Source organism: Engystomops pustulosus, chromosome 5, assembly GCF_040894005.1.
Source record: "Engystomops pustulosus chromosome 5, aEngPut4.maternal, whole genome shotgun sequence".
Lineage (NCBI taxonomy): Eukaryota > Metazoa > Chordata > Amphibia > Anura > Leptodactylidae > Engystomops > Engystomops pustulosus.
In genome coordinates this window covers 56,240,793-56,259,487 of record NC_092415.1, presented here as the reverse complement: position 1 = coordinate 56,259,487, position 18,695 = coordinate 56,240,793, and the positions used below count along the sequence as shown (strand labels likewise).

Genomic DNA, 18,695 nt, shown 5'->3' with positions numbered 1-18,695 from the left:
ATTTTTGAGGGTGGGGAGTAAAAAATGACAAAACAAAAAAGGGACTGATCATTAAGAGGTTAATTAATTAGCAAAAATATCTACATTTCTGTTTTATTTTTGGTCAAGATGGGGTGCAAAGTGAACAATACTTTGAACAATGACTTTTTTGATCTTACTAGTTTGCTGCAGTGAAACAAAGAGTAAAAAATCTAAAGGGGTTGGAATACTATCTATCTATTGTCGTTACATAATATTTTATGTAGAAAGAATCTCTCCTGTATTACTAATTTAATATTTTTAATGTTTTTGTCATGATCACCATGATATGTACTTTATTTGACTACAGTTAATAGTGTGTAGAATACAATTAATATTAATAATGCAATATAGAGTCAAATTCAGGAGTAGAATAAAAATACTAGGAGGAGTGAATAAACTTCACGTTTATTACATTATATACATAAACTGTAAATGTATGAATACTGTACAATAGTTGTAAGACAGGATTATAATTATTATTATAATGAGCTAATATAATCTGTAAGATAATCATTTTAATGTATCAATCCATTCTTCTTAAATTATATTATTATAAGAAACCTAGCTGATAGGTTTTGAGGAATCATATCTTATAAATTGCCTATATACAGATAGGCAGATAGGCAACACATAGATAGAAACCATCTTCCATATCTGAATACATTACATACTTGGATTATTGAAACAGTACAGCAATTATGAGGCTTTCCATTAATGTACTGTACAAGGTGCCTATGTTGGGATCTACTAGGGTACAATAGTAATAAAGCAGTAAAGAGAGGACACCATTAATATGCCCAATAAATTTGATTATATCCTATTATTTCTACCAAACACTTCAGTAATTAAAGACTAAAGTAAGTCGCCTTCACTACAAACTACAATGGAAGTGCATTCCATGCTACACGAAGCCGAGTAAGGTCTTTGTCTATTTTTAGAGTGTGATTTAGACCTTTTTTGTATGGTCCTGATAAATTGCTAGTCATTCAACAAATCAAACAAAGGGAAAAATACATGGACAGGAAAAGAATGGTGCTTAAAGATTTTTTCTCCTCCTCAAGCCATTTGATGTTTGTCTGCGGCGGCTTCTTCATCTGTAAACTACTTTCTCAAAAGTTTACTAGTATGAATAAAAAGTGAAAAAAAAATGACAGATATTTCTCAAAATACAAAAATTGACTGTAACAATTATATTTCATCTTATGTGTTGCTTGCGTTGTGCATTTGCTGCTGTACAGATAATGATTAAATAGGGGGATATCTCAATCAGCAATGACAACAGCCAATTATATGCCAGAGGAAAAACCATTTGTTTGAATTTGCCAGTGGGTGCTTTAAACTAATGGGCACTGTCAATCTAGATGCTAAACGGGCAGATTTGAGGCTCAATATCGACTTCTTGTTAAATTAAGGATCACTCTTATTTACCTCAGATTTGCCAAAAGGACAGCATCCAGAGATTACGTGCACGTCTTATATAGTGGTCATTTTTACACCGGGGTGTAGTCAAGCTTTGGTAGTTATATTTACTGAATGATATAAGTATTTTTACGTAGTACAGCTGCTTTATAGAATATCGGTTTCTTTGACTGAGAAAAATGTTGGAGATGATTTTGGCTTTTCTCTGGCTTCCGGTTCTAGTCATACAGAAGATAACACCTCACCAGAGAGATCCTTCCCTTTTTTTTCATCGAAAACATGGACGATCCCGGGTTTCAGTAATTGATCATCTGATTCTATCTGACTTTTAAGCTCTTCCACTTCACTGTATTTTCCTTTCGATGATTGCGTTGCCTTATTTAAGACCTCTTTTAAACGATTCTTGAGTTCAGCATCTGGACAGAACACATATTCATAGAGAGCTCCTGCCAGAACTGCTCCTATCACTGGGCCAACCCAGTATATCTGGGGAAAGATAGAGTAGATTATTAACACTCATAGCATATGTCTTTGTGTCTCCACAATGTACTGTGCAATATGTTGGATCACATTGCATTTTATTTTTGCCTCTTTTTTAATAACTTTATAAATATCGCATTTGTCTTTCATTAAAAACTTCACTGGAAACACACTTTTCCAGCCCTGTGTCCTTGTCTGACTGATTATCATACTGCTTTATGCTTAATAGTTAATACTTACTGCTTGGAAACTGAATTTCAACTCTCTGCTTCATTATCAATCTCATGATGTCATTGCATCATGTGTAGCAGAGACGTCATTGCCAGGAATACCCTAACATAAAACCCCCTCTAAAATATGAAAATGTATTAGGTAATACCATAGTTGTGGCCACTACTTTTCAGGAGAATACCTTCATTATATAGTGTACAGGCAACATTTGTAAATGGGCCTCTTGAGCACATAGAAACTTTCCACCCTGAAAAAGATGCACAGTTAAAGCGAACTTGTTACAAGATTTTCACTAATAAACCTAATTCCAGATTTCCAGAGCACTATTCTAACTATTGCCCACACTGTTCATAACTTAAAAAAATCCCCACAAAATGCACTTTGTAAGCCAACATGGCACCCTGCTAGAACAAGCAGGGAGTCGCAAGCATGCATTATTCATGTGAGCCATTGGGGCACATTTACTAAGGGTCTGCACACTGCATTTCCGTAGGGTTTCCTGACTATTTCCAATTTGCGCCACATTTAACAGGGGTTTTTGGCGCACGCGATCAGATTTTGGCACAATCGCACCGACTTTTATGCAACACAAATCGAGGGGTGGGCCATCGAACAATCTGACTGATTCGGACAAACCGCTGGATTTAACATTTAAATTGTGTCGCAATACCAAAACACTTACATGCACCGGGATGAAGAAGGTGAACTCCGGCGGACCTCAGCGGGGAAGCGACACATGCAGGATATCGGGTGCACGATCTTAGTGAATCACGGCAGCTGTACAGGATCGTCAGACAACACACCATGGGGATCGCGCAGGGACCAAGTAAGTAAATGTTCCCCACTGTGTGAAGCAGCCCATGTCTCTTGCATCTCTTTCATTCCACCTCACTTTGGCAGAGCAGAGGATGACGTCAAACGAAGGGAGGGGGAATAAGGGAGACACGGGCTGAGTCACACGATTACTCACATGAATAACACACACCGCTTGTGACCCACTGGTCTCTTTCTGGCAGGGTGCTATGTAAGCTGATTAAGTTCATTTTCTGGGGATATAAGTATGCATTTTTTATAGCTAAAATCAGTATGGGAAATAGTTAGCAAAGTGTCATTAGGTTTATTAGTTAAAGGCTGGTGACAGGTTCCCTTTAAAGTCAATAATAACATGAATAGAAGAATATATATTAAAGTAGCACATCTTACCCAATGGTTTTCCCATACATTCATAATGACAGCTGGTCCAAATGATCGAGCTGGATTCATGCTGGCTCCGGTATAATTGAGCTAATAAGAGATTAGCACACATAAAATAATTCTTGGAACATCTTGTGACAAAATATTATATTAAAATATTTGTATTGTAAGACATTAGGAACATATAATTTTTAATTTTTAATCGTATTTATGTCAGTTGTGCAAATTATAAAAATGTATGTTTTTCTAAATAAGTAGTATAAATTTGCTCATGCTGTACCTCTACAATGAAAGGTATATATATTGAAGATTGACTTTTTACAATATAGAGAAAAAACTGATTATGCAAATTAGTTTTCCTTGATGGTAAATGTAAACTTTTTCTACTACCAACTTTTTTCAAAGTATCTCCTTAAAAATCAAAGTCTGTCTTCTTGCGAAATGTTAGATGTGAACCAAAGCAGAAAAAACATTTCCAGATAGAAGCACCGTTTGCCCCGTTTTAGGGTAGAGCAGGGTACTAGTTGGTGGAGATACAATTGATGTAGGTGTAGAAGGGGTATTTTAACTTACCATGATATTTATCTGCATACCCATCTCCATAATTAGCAATATATACATAATTTTATGTATTGATGAAAAACCCTTATTTTTACAAACAGGAATTAAGAGCAAGTCTCCATAGGGAAGGTGTGTCTTTTAGACATGTTGCATGGAGACAAGCCACTTCCATATTGTCTATAAGTCATTTAAAAATCATAGAAGTTACCTTCCTTTGACTTCCTTCTTTTTTTTAGAATGGGAATGTGATAACAAGAAGAGATTTAGTCTGACAGGCTTCAGCTATAACACATATTCAGTCATTAATCTGAGTGGATATTGTTGGAGGCAGCAACTTAAGGTGAATCTTTATTATGTGGTTGACCATGGATTTATTGGAATCCCTAGAGTGAAACTGTCTCTTTGCAGTTGCTCTCTGCTCTGGCTAATAGCGATGAATATCCTCTATTTTACATACACCATTGGAGGTTAGTCATAAATAATCCTTATATGTTGAAAACATATATCAAAACATTCATGAAAATAAACGGTTACTCATAATAAATAATACTTACAGCAAATAAATGTCCTATGGCCACAGAAAATCCAATGGCTACTGCCACAGAGCCAGTAATGTCATTGCGCTTTGAGTCACAACTTGCACAAATTGTAAACAGTAGTTGGAAGGTTATTACCAGTTCCACAAGGAGTCCATGACCGGGGGAAAGTAGTGTATTCACCTATGGTTATATTTGACAAGCATTAGCTGAAATATTTTTAGGATTCTTTCTATGTGCGTACACTGACAAGCAAAAGGGTAACAATGTTGTGAACTCTTGAATTTCAGGCTCCGTATCTCACCATCCATTACAGCTTTGAACGTGAGATCACCATCATTTTATATCAATCATCTCTCATGCATGAGTTGACTTAGCATTTGCTAAGTTATATAGATTCTGCATTTAACTGTTACTGTTAACTGTTTGCATTGTTACAGTTTTGGATGGTGAAATATGGAGTCTGGTGTATCATGAAGCTGCTAGGACAAAAGACAAAACAAGTACTTGGACTCCAAATTGTAATGTATTGTTTGCAGTACTTAAAGGGGTTATGCCACGAAACAATTGACTACAAAAAGCTGTCAAAGAGGTTAAAATATTTCAAAAATCTATTTGTAAAGGTTACCTGGAATTAAAGATACCTCTCTATTTGTTATTATGATGCGTGTTCAGCCTCTACTCTGCTCCACACAGAAGCAGATGTGGGAGGGGCCTAGCCAGGCACATGCACAGCACTGACAGCGGCAGTTATTCCACAACTCAGTGCTACAGAGAGCTCAGCCTTCAGAGTCTCCTTCCACCTGCTGTGCTCAAATAGTCCCTGCATTTACTGATCCAATACAAGTCCAATTGAAATGTGTCATACGCCCCATGTTAAAAGTGCACCAAAAAAAAGTTGGTGCAGTCTGTCAAAGCAGTGCAGGGGGCACCAGCTTCATGAAGAATGTGAGCCAGAAATCCTGAATCTGGCGCCCCCTGCACATTACACAGGACACTGCACATAGTACACATGTACTATGTATTCTCACAGCATCATGGTCGGTCAGGTTGACATGCATGGCGGAAGTCTAGGTGGTTGCAGGGGAGGCAAACCCCACGTGTATCGTCACTCCAAAGTGCCACTTACCCCTGAGGAAGTCACTTTGAAGTGAGGATACGCATGGAGTTTGCTGTCCCTGCATTTTTCTAGACCTCCGACATATTTACACTTTTCTGTTCGCCTGACCGACCATGATGCTGTGAGAATACATTGTTTTGCTCTTCTTGTACGCATTGATTGTACAAAATTAGGTGCAATAGTTGTTTTTATGACTTTTACTAATAAAAGCTATGTGCAAAGCCGTAATGGGTCCGGGCAAGGGAAAGGACCCTCCGAATAACAAATAATGGAAAAGGCAGCACACAAAAAAATTTGGTGAAAAACGGTGGTTTTAATCCATAGATTTTAATCTTGAGAAAGGCTCACGTGTATATGAGCCGAAACGTCGTCTTCTATGGATTAAAACCACCGTTTTTCACCAAATTTTTTTGTGTGCTGCCTTTTCCATTATTTGTTAGATAGAGAGATAGATAGATGGATATGTGATAGATATGTGATAGATAGATGGATATGTGATCGATAGATGGATATGTGATAGATAGATAGATAGATAGATAGATAGATAGATAGATAGATAGATAGATAGATAGGTAATAGAAAATAGGCAGCACTCCCAGACTTGGTTTGTCAAAGTGAAAAAAGTGTTGGTCTTTATTCCATGTTTTTGAGGTACAAAAAAATGTACAGAAGCAACGTTTCGGCTAAGAATAGCCTTTGTCAGGCTTGACAAAGGCTATTCTTAGCCGAAACGTTGCTTCTGTACATTTTTTTGTACCTCAAAAACATGGAATAAAGACCAACACTTTTTTCACTTTGACAAACCAAGTCTGGGAGTGCTGCTTATTTTCTATCACCTATTTGGAGGATCTGAAGCCCGATCTCATTGAGCGTGCACCCGAACTACTCCTTTTCAAGATATGAGTGTGCTGTTTTGAACTTTCTTGAAGTAGATAGATAGATAGATAGATGGATATGTGATAGATAGATAGATATGTGATAGATAGATAGAGAGATAGATATGAGATAGAGAGATAGATAGAGAGATAGATATGAGATAGATAGATAGGAGATAGATAGAGAGATAGATATGAGATAGAGAGATAGATAGAGAGATAGATATGAGATAGAGAGATAGATAGGAGATAGATAGAGAGATAGATAGATAGATAGGAGATAGATAGATGACAGCTTCTCACATGTTGCTGATGTTTAGCGACTTCCCTGCTAGTCAGGCACAGGGGCCCCTTTGCAGGAGAGCAGGGTAACATGGAGGGACAGTGCATGGAGGAGAGTACAGGAGGAGGACTGCATCAGGAGAGATCAGAGCTCAGCCTGTTACTTGTGTTATCTCTGCAGTCTCCTGTGTGACCTGACTAATGGTGGAGGGAGGAAAGGGCTGATACATTGCTATGATCCATGTTAGGGGAGGACTCCTCTGAGCAGACATGTCTGTCTGCAGTTACCTTGTATCTGCTGCTGGAAGCTCCTGTGTAGCTGGTGAGCAGTGGGCATCACAGCACAATCTCTGCCCCTCCTCCTCTCTCACCTCCTATTGGCTGCAGTGTGTCAGGTGATCTCTCAGTGTGCAGAGGAGCTGTGAGCCCGTGGAGTGATCTGTAGTGGAGAACAGCTGACTGACTCCCTGTGCGCAGACTCGGCCAGATCAGCTGTAGCTCAGGACGGGACACAGCTACCACCAGGGGGCGCCAGCAACCAGAACAAAAGGAGTTATCTCAGTAAGCCTGCAGATTTTGTAATAAGTGTAAATGGTGAAAGTACTTTTAACAATGCATTGGACCCAATTACAGCAATGTGCAATGGTGACACAACCCCTTTAAGTATTTGAGGTGATCTGGGGGCCACTGTACATTTTGCACCCTCATCAAATGATGCCCCTGTTTACAGCTATGGGGTACTGTATTGACAATGCTTCTTAATGATGAGAGCAGTAAACTATTCTGCAAAGCCTTCAAGCTGACAGGTAAAATACAGTAGAGAACACATTAATATGTACCTTGGTAAGACCCAAATTGCCAGTAACTTCTGAAGGAGTAACAATGTAGAGAATTCCTGCTCCTGCAATGGCCCCCAGGCACTGTGCAACAATATAAAAAGCCGACTTGGCAATGCTGATCTTCCTCATGCACACCATTGCAATAGTGACTGCTGGATTAATATGGCCTCCACTAATATGCCCAAAACATTGCACCAAGGTGGCGATGCTAAGTCCAAAGCACAGGGCAATAAGGACCAAGTCTGCTGGTTGCCGATTCTCTTTTGGACTCCAGTTGAGAGTTGAACCAAGACTCAGAAGGACAAAAATGAGCATAGCCAGAAACTCCCCAACCACTGCCTTCCAGAAGGGTTGGGTCCAGACTCCTTTACAAGCCACCATGATTGATTCAGACTTGCACAGAGGACTACACCTGCTGTAATAGAGAGAATGAAGTCCATAAGTTACTCCCTTAGTCTATAAAGTAAAACTTGACACTTGTAAGACACGTAACTTATAATGTAGACCTTTGCTGCAGATTTATTTTATGATGCACAAGTTTCTTTGTAAAGTTGTATAACGTATACTGTATACATAAACTAATTTATTCTTAGCAAAATGCTCTTGGCAGTTCTTCCAGGCATATGCAGCTTGGGGCACCATGGAAGATTTCTTACATTAAAACATGAGTTTCATATAAATCGTCTGATGCCTTTCCAAGCTGTGGTTAAATATAGATGAACTTGTGCTTCTTATTTTGGGCAAATATCAACTCTTTGTTTGTAGAGGAAGCGCTTTACAAAACTCAATATTGGAGAGAGAGTGAATCAACATGAAATTAATCCAGCCTGATTGGAATAGGACTAGGTCGACCAGAAATCAACCTGAAATACTTTACTACCCATACAGTTTATACAGATATAACCATAAGATGAAAGTGGGAAAGATCAGGCTATATGTATGTTACTGTCAATCAAATTTAATATTCACTTACCAAGTGGGTGTTTTATCCCCCAAAATGTAACAGAAAGAAAAGTTCCCAGTTAATGGACAGCAAGCCTACGATCACCTTGATCAGAACAGAAAGGTAAGTCACTTGGGATGGCTATAATCCCAAGGAAGAGCACCTAGGATCCACCCATTCTTGAGGGTGTTAATAATGACACATGATCTGCTGGATCAATTGCTCATAATAATTTATCTACACAAAGAAATCCTGAATTTGATATGAGATACGTGAACACTCTTAGATAAGAAGGTGTGGAGGAATGCAATCTGTGGGTTCTGGAATTTCACAAACCTTACATGTAACCGGTTCTATTTGGTTTTACCTATATCAGGGTTTTCCTTTCAGGATCTACTGAGGGTAGAACAGGGGCACCCTCGACAAGATCAGTCGCCTTAACAGGGCAAATGGATTTTGAACCGTTTGACGATGTTTTACATAGTCAATTGTGACACAGTATGGGAATTATACAATGTTTTTCCCGCCTTGGAATACCATTATGGGATCCCGTAGTACATATATCAGGGTAAACCCTCATGCAAAACATAGAATTTGTCCATCCATTGAATCACCAGATAACACACAGACAAATTTATCTCTATGGGCTCATACAAATGGCAATGATTTCCCATGTATGAGGTGACTGCTTGAACTGCAAAACTCGGAGCAGATCCTATCCTGCTCGTGCTTGTGGCTCAGGCAGCCTTGTCTACATGTGAATCAGTGGAGCTCACACGCCAATAACACGCGGGCTATGAACAACGGACAGGGAACCCATGACGGTTGGAGATCATTGGCTTTCATGAAATGTTACATTGCAGCATGGCTTCTTTCATATGCTTCATAATAAAGTACAGGATAGTAAATGATCGTCATGTTTGCAGCTAAATGTTTTATGTATTTTGTAAGCTGTTCACATGACTGGGTTGATGTCACGTTTTTGACTGTAAAAAATGGTATCTAAACACGTGCTACAGCATATTCATTAATGTCTATGGATGTGACGGATGCCCAAACAGTATACATCTGTGCGTCTGAATCTTTGTTTTTCCAGAAAAACTGCTGCATTTTTCATGTCCTTTTTAAAAACGTATACTTTTTTTTAACATTGGTGTCTATGGATGACATCAATCTGTCAATTTGTCACATCCATTTTTATGCCCAAAAAAAACCTAAAATTCTCCATCTTTGTAAGAACACATGGGATTGGCTTCAGAAGGTGCAGGAAGAAGAAATGGGAAATAAAGTATGCATTTTTAAATAGCAAATGGATGTGAAGTATGCATTAAATGAACGTAGACGGGTGACAAAAAATGCATCAGTTTTTGTCAAATTTTATGAATACAAGTTGCAACCTATGTCAGGCGGGTGCAAAAAAACAGCCTTAGTCTCCATCTTTTGTCTAGGATTTAGTAGATTTTCCTTTTTTAGGGTCTTTTACTACAATACAGCAACTCTATTGCAGTTTTGTCCTGAGGCTTCCTATAAAATCTTCTCCATAAATGCAAATAGGTTATTTTTGTTTGTGCTTACTGTAGGTTTCTATTGGCCCTTTTTAGATAGATCGGACAGTTCAATAAATCTGCCTTGTCTGAATAAACCATTAAAGAAAACATAGTAACACAGCAGAATAATGATGAAGACACAAACAACCATCAATTACAGAAAAGCACAAAGAACTAATATACAATTTAAGTGCAGAAGTGAAAGATGCTGATTTCTATGTACTATATTTCAATTTAGAAAAGACAGTAACAAAATATATATCTAGATTCAATTTAATTCAAATAAAGTTCATGCTACATATTCATCAATAGAGGGCGCTTTTGTCTAACAAACTAGCTGCCTGTTAAATGCTGTGTGATTTCCATTCCGGTTCACATGAGGTGTTAAAAAGACGAGAAATGTTATATGTAAGGATCTATAATTGACTTGATGTTTAGCATCTGTTCTTTTCATAATATGTCTGTGTATTTATGAGCGGATCTGTTTATGGGATCAGCTATGATTTTTTAGATGGCTTTTTAATTTTGTTTTTAATATTCAGGGTTTACTGGGACATTTTATATTTAACACATATAGTATATTTAAGTACCAGTTAATGTTATTCTTTTTGTACAGACATAGATCAATGAGGGCTATAACCCCATTAGTACCAGCCCTTCGAGCATGTCACCTTAAAAAATAACTTATATTTCTGTTAATTTCAAGCTCTACCTATACTGAATGCATTCCCCTATGCCATTGATGGTGAACCTTTTAAAGTCAGAGTGCCTAAACTATAACCAAAATCAAAGCAAAGGCTACTGAGGAAAGAGCTGTCTGCTCTGAAACGCGTCTAGCCTAAATAGCCGCAACAGCATTAAAACCAGAGGATCGAGACCCATCCAATAATCACTCACGGAGATATTCCTTGTCACAAACCCTATTACCTGGGATGGACGCATCCCGTTGGACATAACAATACCACTCACCCAGTGCAAAAGGAACTATTGGATCTGCGAAGGGAGGAGACGAGACAACCAGAAACCTTGCCGGTCTGTTGCAGAAACTGCGTCACAATAGCTGTTTCGGAAACCTTGCCTTCTGACGCAGGAACCGCGCCACACCAGCTGTCTAGGAACGCCATCATACAACACACGTGGCGGTAAAGACGCCAAAGTGTACATCATCTACACAATCCTCCATCTCTTCTCCGCTATGAAGAAAATTGACTAATTTGAGAAGAAGCCAGAACCAACCAACCGTGAGAGTGTATGACTATAACCATATAACGTTATCTATCATCTATATTGGGCCGATCCTATTTTTTAATTTCACACTGCAGATATAGGGCCCTATATCTTGCCAGTTACCAAAGACACCTCCTGGATACCTATCCCCCTTTTTTCATTCGTACGAACCTTTTTTCACTCTTATGAACTTTTTATTCATACGTTTTTTTAATAGAATCCTTTAATATTGTATATTATCAGCTTAAAATTTGATGTATTAAGTTCAAGATAAACCTTTGATGCGTCTTTAGAACGTTAGAATCTTTTAATTTCAAACTAGTTGTTGTTTGTTATCAAGGCCAATTTTTTCATTACGGACGTCTGTGGGTCTGATTTTTTATATATATGTATTTACCTGTATGTTTGTATTGTCTAGATTAAAATCACTTTAATAAGAAATCTGGAGCCGATCCCTATTAGTGCCTACCTATATACTTTTATGAATCACTTCGTTTTTTTCCCCTTTGGTGTTTGAGGGTTAAGGTAGTAGCACATAAGGACGGCCAGATAAGTCTGATAAGTGCCACTAAAAATGTTTTCATTTATAACCAAAATCCACTTATTTACTGTGAAGTGCCAACATTGCATTTTAAGCAGTAACTTATTGCTACCTCTTCTTCAACATCTTTCAATCGTATTGGCCTCCTGAGGCCACCAATACAGTTGAAAGAAGGAGGGCAAATTCAGACTCTCATTGTAGCTTTTCTCCGGGGTCTCTCTGTACAGCAAGAATGGTGGGTCCAGCAGGATGACCTACAAAGATAATGCAGTTCTGTCAACACCTTCTCACTTTTCCCGCAGTTCCAAACAGCCAATGAAGTGTTGCTTTAAAATAGTGCTTATTGCAGCATCTCTTAAGTTGCCTGGGACTGCAAGAGGATTCGGTGGATTTGATCCTGTTTTGTGAACTCTGTCCTGGGGTCGATAGCGAGAGTATCCACAGAAAGGGCTCTGAATGCCACCTCTGGCACCCGTGCCATAGGTTCGCCACCACTGCCCTATGCAGTCATGCTGTAGTACTGTACTAATAATCTGATGGTCTTATTCATTGAACTGCTCATTTCACAATCCCCTATGTAATGACATGTTAATTTACAGAAACTTCTTCAGGCTCTGTACTAGTAGGGGATTATACTATAGGTGGTTCGGGTGGTAGCCCAGGTCCAAGTCTTCTTGGTGGCCCATGGCCACCCAAACCATCAGTAAAATTTTATACTAAGAAGGACCTTCACATATTAAATTCTTGTACATCTGTTTCTGCTGTCAATACACATGTAAAACTGTGGAAGGGACACATCCTTTGTTCCCCAAGAAGATTGATTCTAGTACCATATGTAGAAAGTGAATTCAAGACTTGTAGGGTTTATAATATTCATGCAGGCCGGGATCCACAGCAGTCTTAATCCGACCCTGATAGGTAGTGTCATCTGTGCTTCTGACAGGTTGATTTAAAACACATGCTCCATTCATGTCCACCTGACATGTTTTTCTCACTGTGCCCACATAATATTTCCAGCTACAGTACCCAGATAATACAGCCAGCCAGAGTGCCCACATAATACAGCCAGCCACCGTGCCCACATAATACATCCAGTCACAGTGCCCACTTAATATTTCCAGTTACAGTACCCACCCAATACAGCCAGCCACAGTGTCCACGCAATACATCTAACACCCAAATAATATAGCAAGCTTCAGTACCCACATAATACAACCAGCCACAGTGCTCAAATAATCCGTTCAGCCACAGTGTCCATATAATCCATCCAGCCAGAGTGCTTACATTATGCAGCTAGCCAGAGTGCTCACATAATACATACAGCCAGAATACTCACATAATATATTCAGCCACAGTGGCCACATAATACGGTCAGCCACAGTGGCCACATAATACGGTCAACCATAGTGGGCATATAATACGATCAGCCACAGTGGGCACATAATACTGTCAGCCACAGTGCCCACATAATACATCTAGCCAGAGTGCTCATAGAAGGCAAACAGCCACAGTGGCCACATAATACATTCAGCCACAGTGCTCACATAATACATACAGCCACAGTGCCCACATAATATGGTCAGCCACAGTGCCCACATAATGGATCCAGCCACGGAGCCCACATAACATATCCAGCCAGTGACCACCACATGCTTTGTCCACATAACACATACAGAAACATTGCAACAATATCTGTGCCTGTCGTCAGCTACAGAATCCTATAAAGAACCAGTACAGTTACATCTACAATTTTTCATTTAGCTGCTATATAAAACCATCCACAGATCCACTGATATTTAGACCCAAAATACCTATAGAATATCTATAGAGAGCCCCATGCTGTGCTAGCCACAAGCCCCTTTTTATGCTACACATAAAGCCACATACAATGACAGTTACAGGGCCATCAATAGAGAAAATAAGAGAGGGTCAACCATTTAGGACATAAGCCCCATAACAAGGATTTGGTGCTTGCCTTTCTACCTAGAATAGAGGTGCTCTCAGAGCCCACTTCCTCTTAATTCTGTTTTTTTTTTCCTTCTGAGCAAATCCCCCATTCACATGTTTCTGCTAAACTTTGGACATCAGTTACATTTATGAGGTCTATCAACATTGCTCAACATTGAGCAGAACCATAAAGGATCTCTTAAAAAATAAGAAAAAACAAGGTTCACAGTACAGCGATAAATTCAATGTTGTCTTATTAACCCCTTGTGCCATCAACATGTTTAGTGACAGGTTAAAAAATCTGTGCACTCTGCAAAACAGCTTTCTATAGCTCCTCACCGATTGCTTGTCGCTCTCACAGATATACATATTAAGATGCATCTGGTGGTGCAAAACAGATAGTTGCTGCTGGAGTGTACTGGGGAAATACTTAACTTATTTTCCTCTAAGTGCTAGAACTGCAGGCAATCCCATGCTTTACCCCTCTCTGCTCTAGTATAACGCTGTGTCTATGAATCATACTTTTATCATTAGGACTGTTTTTCTGTTATATAATGACAGATAAGACACCTGAATCATTACAACAGAAATGGAAGTCGGAGTTGGTTGTAAAATCATCTATACTAAAGGATAGTCTGGTCTAGTTAACCCTTTTCTATATGCCCTGTTAGGATCATATGTCTCTGTTTACCACTTCCAAATTGCTTGGTAAAATGAAGGAGCTGTAATGAAAAGCATCTCAAACTTTGGAGGACCTGTCCCGTCCTGTATTACTGAGTCAAATGAGAGATTTTCTATGGGAAATGTGTAATACCTCATTTCTCGTGCGGTGGTGCTGCAGAAAATCAAACACTTGCTACCGAGGACACTTTATGATCAGCTTGTTTCCAGGGAACCCTTCTAAATAATCAACCCCTTCCAAGTATCTACATGTATAATCTGTGTACACAGACTAAAATAGCTTTCCTGTATGTAAATTTAAATATAATTTGATTGATTCAGTGTTACGGTTTGTATGATATCATATACAACTGATGTCTAATACATGTCTGCAATTTGGACATAACTTTGTAGAGCTGTGCTTAGCGACAGAGTTATACAATATAGCGAGCGCTAGAGATATGATACTTGTATTACAGAAGTACACCTTGTATTTTTTAATTTTTAGACTTTGCATTTTGGTAATTAGATTAATTATTTATATGGAAGTGATTTATCCATTAGATGTATCCATCTATCTATCTATAGCTTGAAAAAGGTGGGTGCCATTAATGTAGAAATTACTGTAGAAAACATTGAAGCTAAATTTTACTTCTCTGTGTAAGAAAGTTTTCTGAGGCTGTAAAGTTATATAAAAAGCTGAATTTTGAGTAAGACTCATCAACTAAGCCTGTGAGTCCTGCATGACTCGTCCCCTAAATGATTCCTTTCATAAGCCTTTTTTTAAAACTGGAATTAGCTTCAATAATCTATGGAACATCAGTCTCTTGTTTTCCTAGACATATTCACTAAAATCTGTGAATACAGGCTCCTATATGCAATTAGGGAAACAGTAATACATGCAGAGACCACACAGGGCAGAAAAATACACCCTAAGGCTACATTCACACTGCCATTGCCCGCCGTACCGTAGCACGGCAGGCATGCGGCAGTGCCGGGGAGAGGAGGAGGGGAAGAGTGACGCTCACCCTGCCCCTCTCCTTAGGAATATATGGTGCGCAGTGCCGTATTCCAGGGAAGGATAAGACATGTCCTATCTGTCTACAGGGTACGGAGTGGTACGGTGCTGCACCTGTGCAGCAGCGTACCGCTCCCTTTGGGTGCCGTGCGCCCATTGCCGTCTATGGGGGACGTATATTGGCCGTATATACGTCGGCAGTATATACGTCCCCATAGGTTCGTGTAAATGTTTCCTAAGGCCTCATTCAGACGGCCGTTATGGGGACACATATTGCTCATGCTGCCAGATATAAGCCTCCATGGTGCCCGGGTGCGGTAAGTTAGAACAACGTGTTCTCACCGTATCGTGCCGTGGCAAAAAAGATAGAGCAGGCTCTATCTTGGGCAATAAGATTGTTTTCTATGGAGAGGGGAAGGGTTAGCAGCGCTGCCGTATGCCGGGCATGTAGTCTTAGTCTTAGTGATTGACACTAGGACTGCCCACTTGACAATGCATGAACCTTTGGTGCCGAAAATAACTTCTCAAACTAGGTCCTCTTTGAATAGCTTTTTACATAAAAATGTATAGAAAATCATAGAAAGTTATGAACATTTGAGAATAAACCCTCCACTTATATCCTTTACAATCTACAGGTAGAGTAGAATAAGAAACATGACATAGACCCCAAATATATATTAATCCAATAAAATAACCTGCTTATGCTGATAGTAAATGCAAAGTTAGATGGATAGGATATTCTGTTAGTTACAAGATATTGGTATTTGGTAATTTACTGTACTTTAGCCCCAGGCTACAATAATCAGCTATAACAGTTATCACAGGTGTCTGCAGTTAAGCTTTATTGTTAATCCTGGTTCTTATGACAACCCAACATTTTTAAAATTGTCAAAGAGACCAAAAAACACTTCTCTGGAGCTACAATTATAAAATATACAGTTCCGACTTACATACAAATTCAACTTAAGAACAAACCTACAGAACTGCCTTTACTGTACATGCAACATTGAAAAACTACAGAAACATGATGAGCTACAAAATAAAATAGCTGCCTTGTTTAATGTTAATTGCCATTTCTAGCCATTTACTGCATAAATATTTAAGACCATAGACCCAGCACTGAAAACCATAAAAATAGAGCAGCCATTGGTTCAATGTCCCCATTCAGTCAGACATGTAGATGATGGAGAGTTATCTGCAGCTTTGAAGAGAAATTATGCATTGTGTGTACAGTAGTTTAGAGCACTCACCCTCGAACTCTTGAATCAGATCTGTCACTCATTCCTCCTTAGGATAGAATAAAATGTTCTAATAGCCCGCACTAGAAGAACACCAGGAGTCAGATTACAGCAAGCTGTCTGATTGGGTTCTGAAGACTAGGGGTGGAAATGGCCAGTGCTACTTGCTCCAGGTATGACGTTGTAGCTATATTCATTTCAAATAGTATCTGTATGGGACAGTACAAGCCATTTATACAGGAAATTCTGCATGAATAATAGCAAATTAAAAGTAAATAACTCTTAATCACATAATATGGAATCAATATTTTGTGGTATCTGGATTAGTTCATCCTCCCAGAAGTGCAGAACATGAAGTGCATCAATGACAACACTACAATATTTTAGGTGGTTTTAGATGTATAATTTGCTCTGTTACCTGTTTAAGATCTCCACATTCTTTATATCAGACCACTCTTCTTGTTTTACATCTAGCAGTAATGTATGTTGACATTCTGAAGAGTGTGGCTCTGTTCTCTGTGTTTCTTTACTTTGAAAAATGATACGCAGGCAGACACTGCCAATGCTGCAGTACCAATTTTTAGGAGGTTCTAGCAATCATGAATCCCCATTTGGGCTTTATGGGTGGTTGCATGGGTCCCAAAGCTCCTGCGGGCCTCTGGCCACCCACACATCACATACACATACAGTCAGCTGTATGTAAACTGTGTAAAGAGTGATACAATGTGACCTCTCCCCTTCTCCACTATACACACAGAACTACCTGCAGTCGGTCCAATAGTAGGAGGAGGGGAACTCGTAACACAGCAATTTTGTTTATGCACAAGTTGATGACAGGTTATAGATGAGTGTAAATATATACAGACTCAGACTCTGTTTGAATCTGTCCCACACTATAGATGAGTATGAGGGGCTACAATATGAGGGGGTCATGAGAGGGGCAACAGTATGAGGTAAAGATGTGAGGGGCCACAATATGAGGGAGAGATGAGAGGGGTCACAATATGAGGGGGTGATGAATGGTGCCACAAGATGAGGGGGAGATGAGAGGCCAGAATATGAGGGGGAGATGAGATGGGCCAGTAGATGAGGGGTAGATGAGAGAGGCCCCAAGATGAGATGAGGGGGATATGAGAAGGGCCACAATATAAGGAGAGATATGAGAGGGGGAGACCATTTAAGGGACTACAATAGGAGCTGGCAAAGATTGCTTTTAATAAGAGGTCCTATCTAATGCTGGACTTTAAGTCCATGATCTCAAGATTGATGTCACGGGTGCCTCTGTGACCCCCCTCCCGGGTCGCAGGGGCACCCGCGCCGCGGTCCATGGCTGCCCCGGTCCCCCGGCATCTTACTTACCACGTCCCGTTCCCACGCCGACTCCGGCAGCACGGCGCGCGCATTTTAAAGGGCCAGTGCGCCACTAATTGGCGCTGGCCATTTTCACCAAATCTACTTAAGCCTGCCTCTTCCTGTATCTCTTGCCGGATCTTTGTGCCTCACAGCCTGAGAGAAAGCTTTACTGCGATTTGCCTGCGTTCCTGTGTATCCTGTGTTCCTGTGTCTCCTGTGTCCCTCCGTGTTCCTGTGTTACCTGAGCTCCTCTGTGTTTCAGTGTTCCTGTGTTCCTCCGTGCTGCTGTTCTGTGTTCCCGAACCCCTCTGCTTGGACCTCCTGTTGCTGACCCCGGATTGAACCCTGACGTTGCATCTCTGCCGCCTGCCCTGACTCTGTGCCTGGACTTTGACCACGAGATTGACTGCCGTTCTTGTACCTCAACCTTAGCCGCCACTGCAGACAAGTCACGCCTGAGGAACGACCTGGTGGTACCACGCCGCAGCTTGTCTAACCCACTTTGCGGCGGGCTCTGGTGAAAACCGGGTACCACTTAGACTCCGGTCCCAGGTAGTGACTTGAGTCATCGTCTGCAGTGGTCCAGTGGATCCACTACCCGCAAACCTGACAATTGAATTGTGTTTAAAAATGTGTTTCATGTGCATCTGGAGTTTCTCTTCC

At 39.9% G+C, this 18,695-nt stretch overlaps 1 protein-coding gene across 2 annotated transcripts; it reads right to left on the bottom strand.

The window, feature by feature from the left end:
- Positions 1-410: 410 nt before the first annotated feature.
- AQP4 (aquaporin 4) lies at positions 411-16,798 on the bottom strand. 2 transcript variants are annotated; one of them, XM_072152029.1, is made up of 5 exons: positions 16,692-16,798; positions 7,559-7,973; positions 4,461-4,625; positions 3,355-3,435; positions 411-1,926 (listed from the first exon to the last, which is right to left on the bottom strand). In XM_072152029.1, the coding sequence occupies exons 1-5, from the start codon at positions 16,721-16,723 to the stop codon at positions 1,663-1,665; spliced, it is 957 nt and encodes a 318-aa protein (XP_072008130.1). In that variant the 5' UTR covers positions 16,724-16,798; the 3' UTR covers positions 411-1,662. The 2 variants fall into 2 exon arrangements, with proteins under 2 accessions (XP_072008130.1, XP_072008131.1); XM_072152030.1 differs by having other exon boundaries at positions 7,559-7,970; positions 16,692-16,781.
- Positions 16,799-18,695: the final 1,897 nt, after the last annotated feature.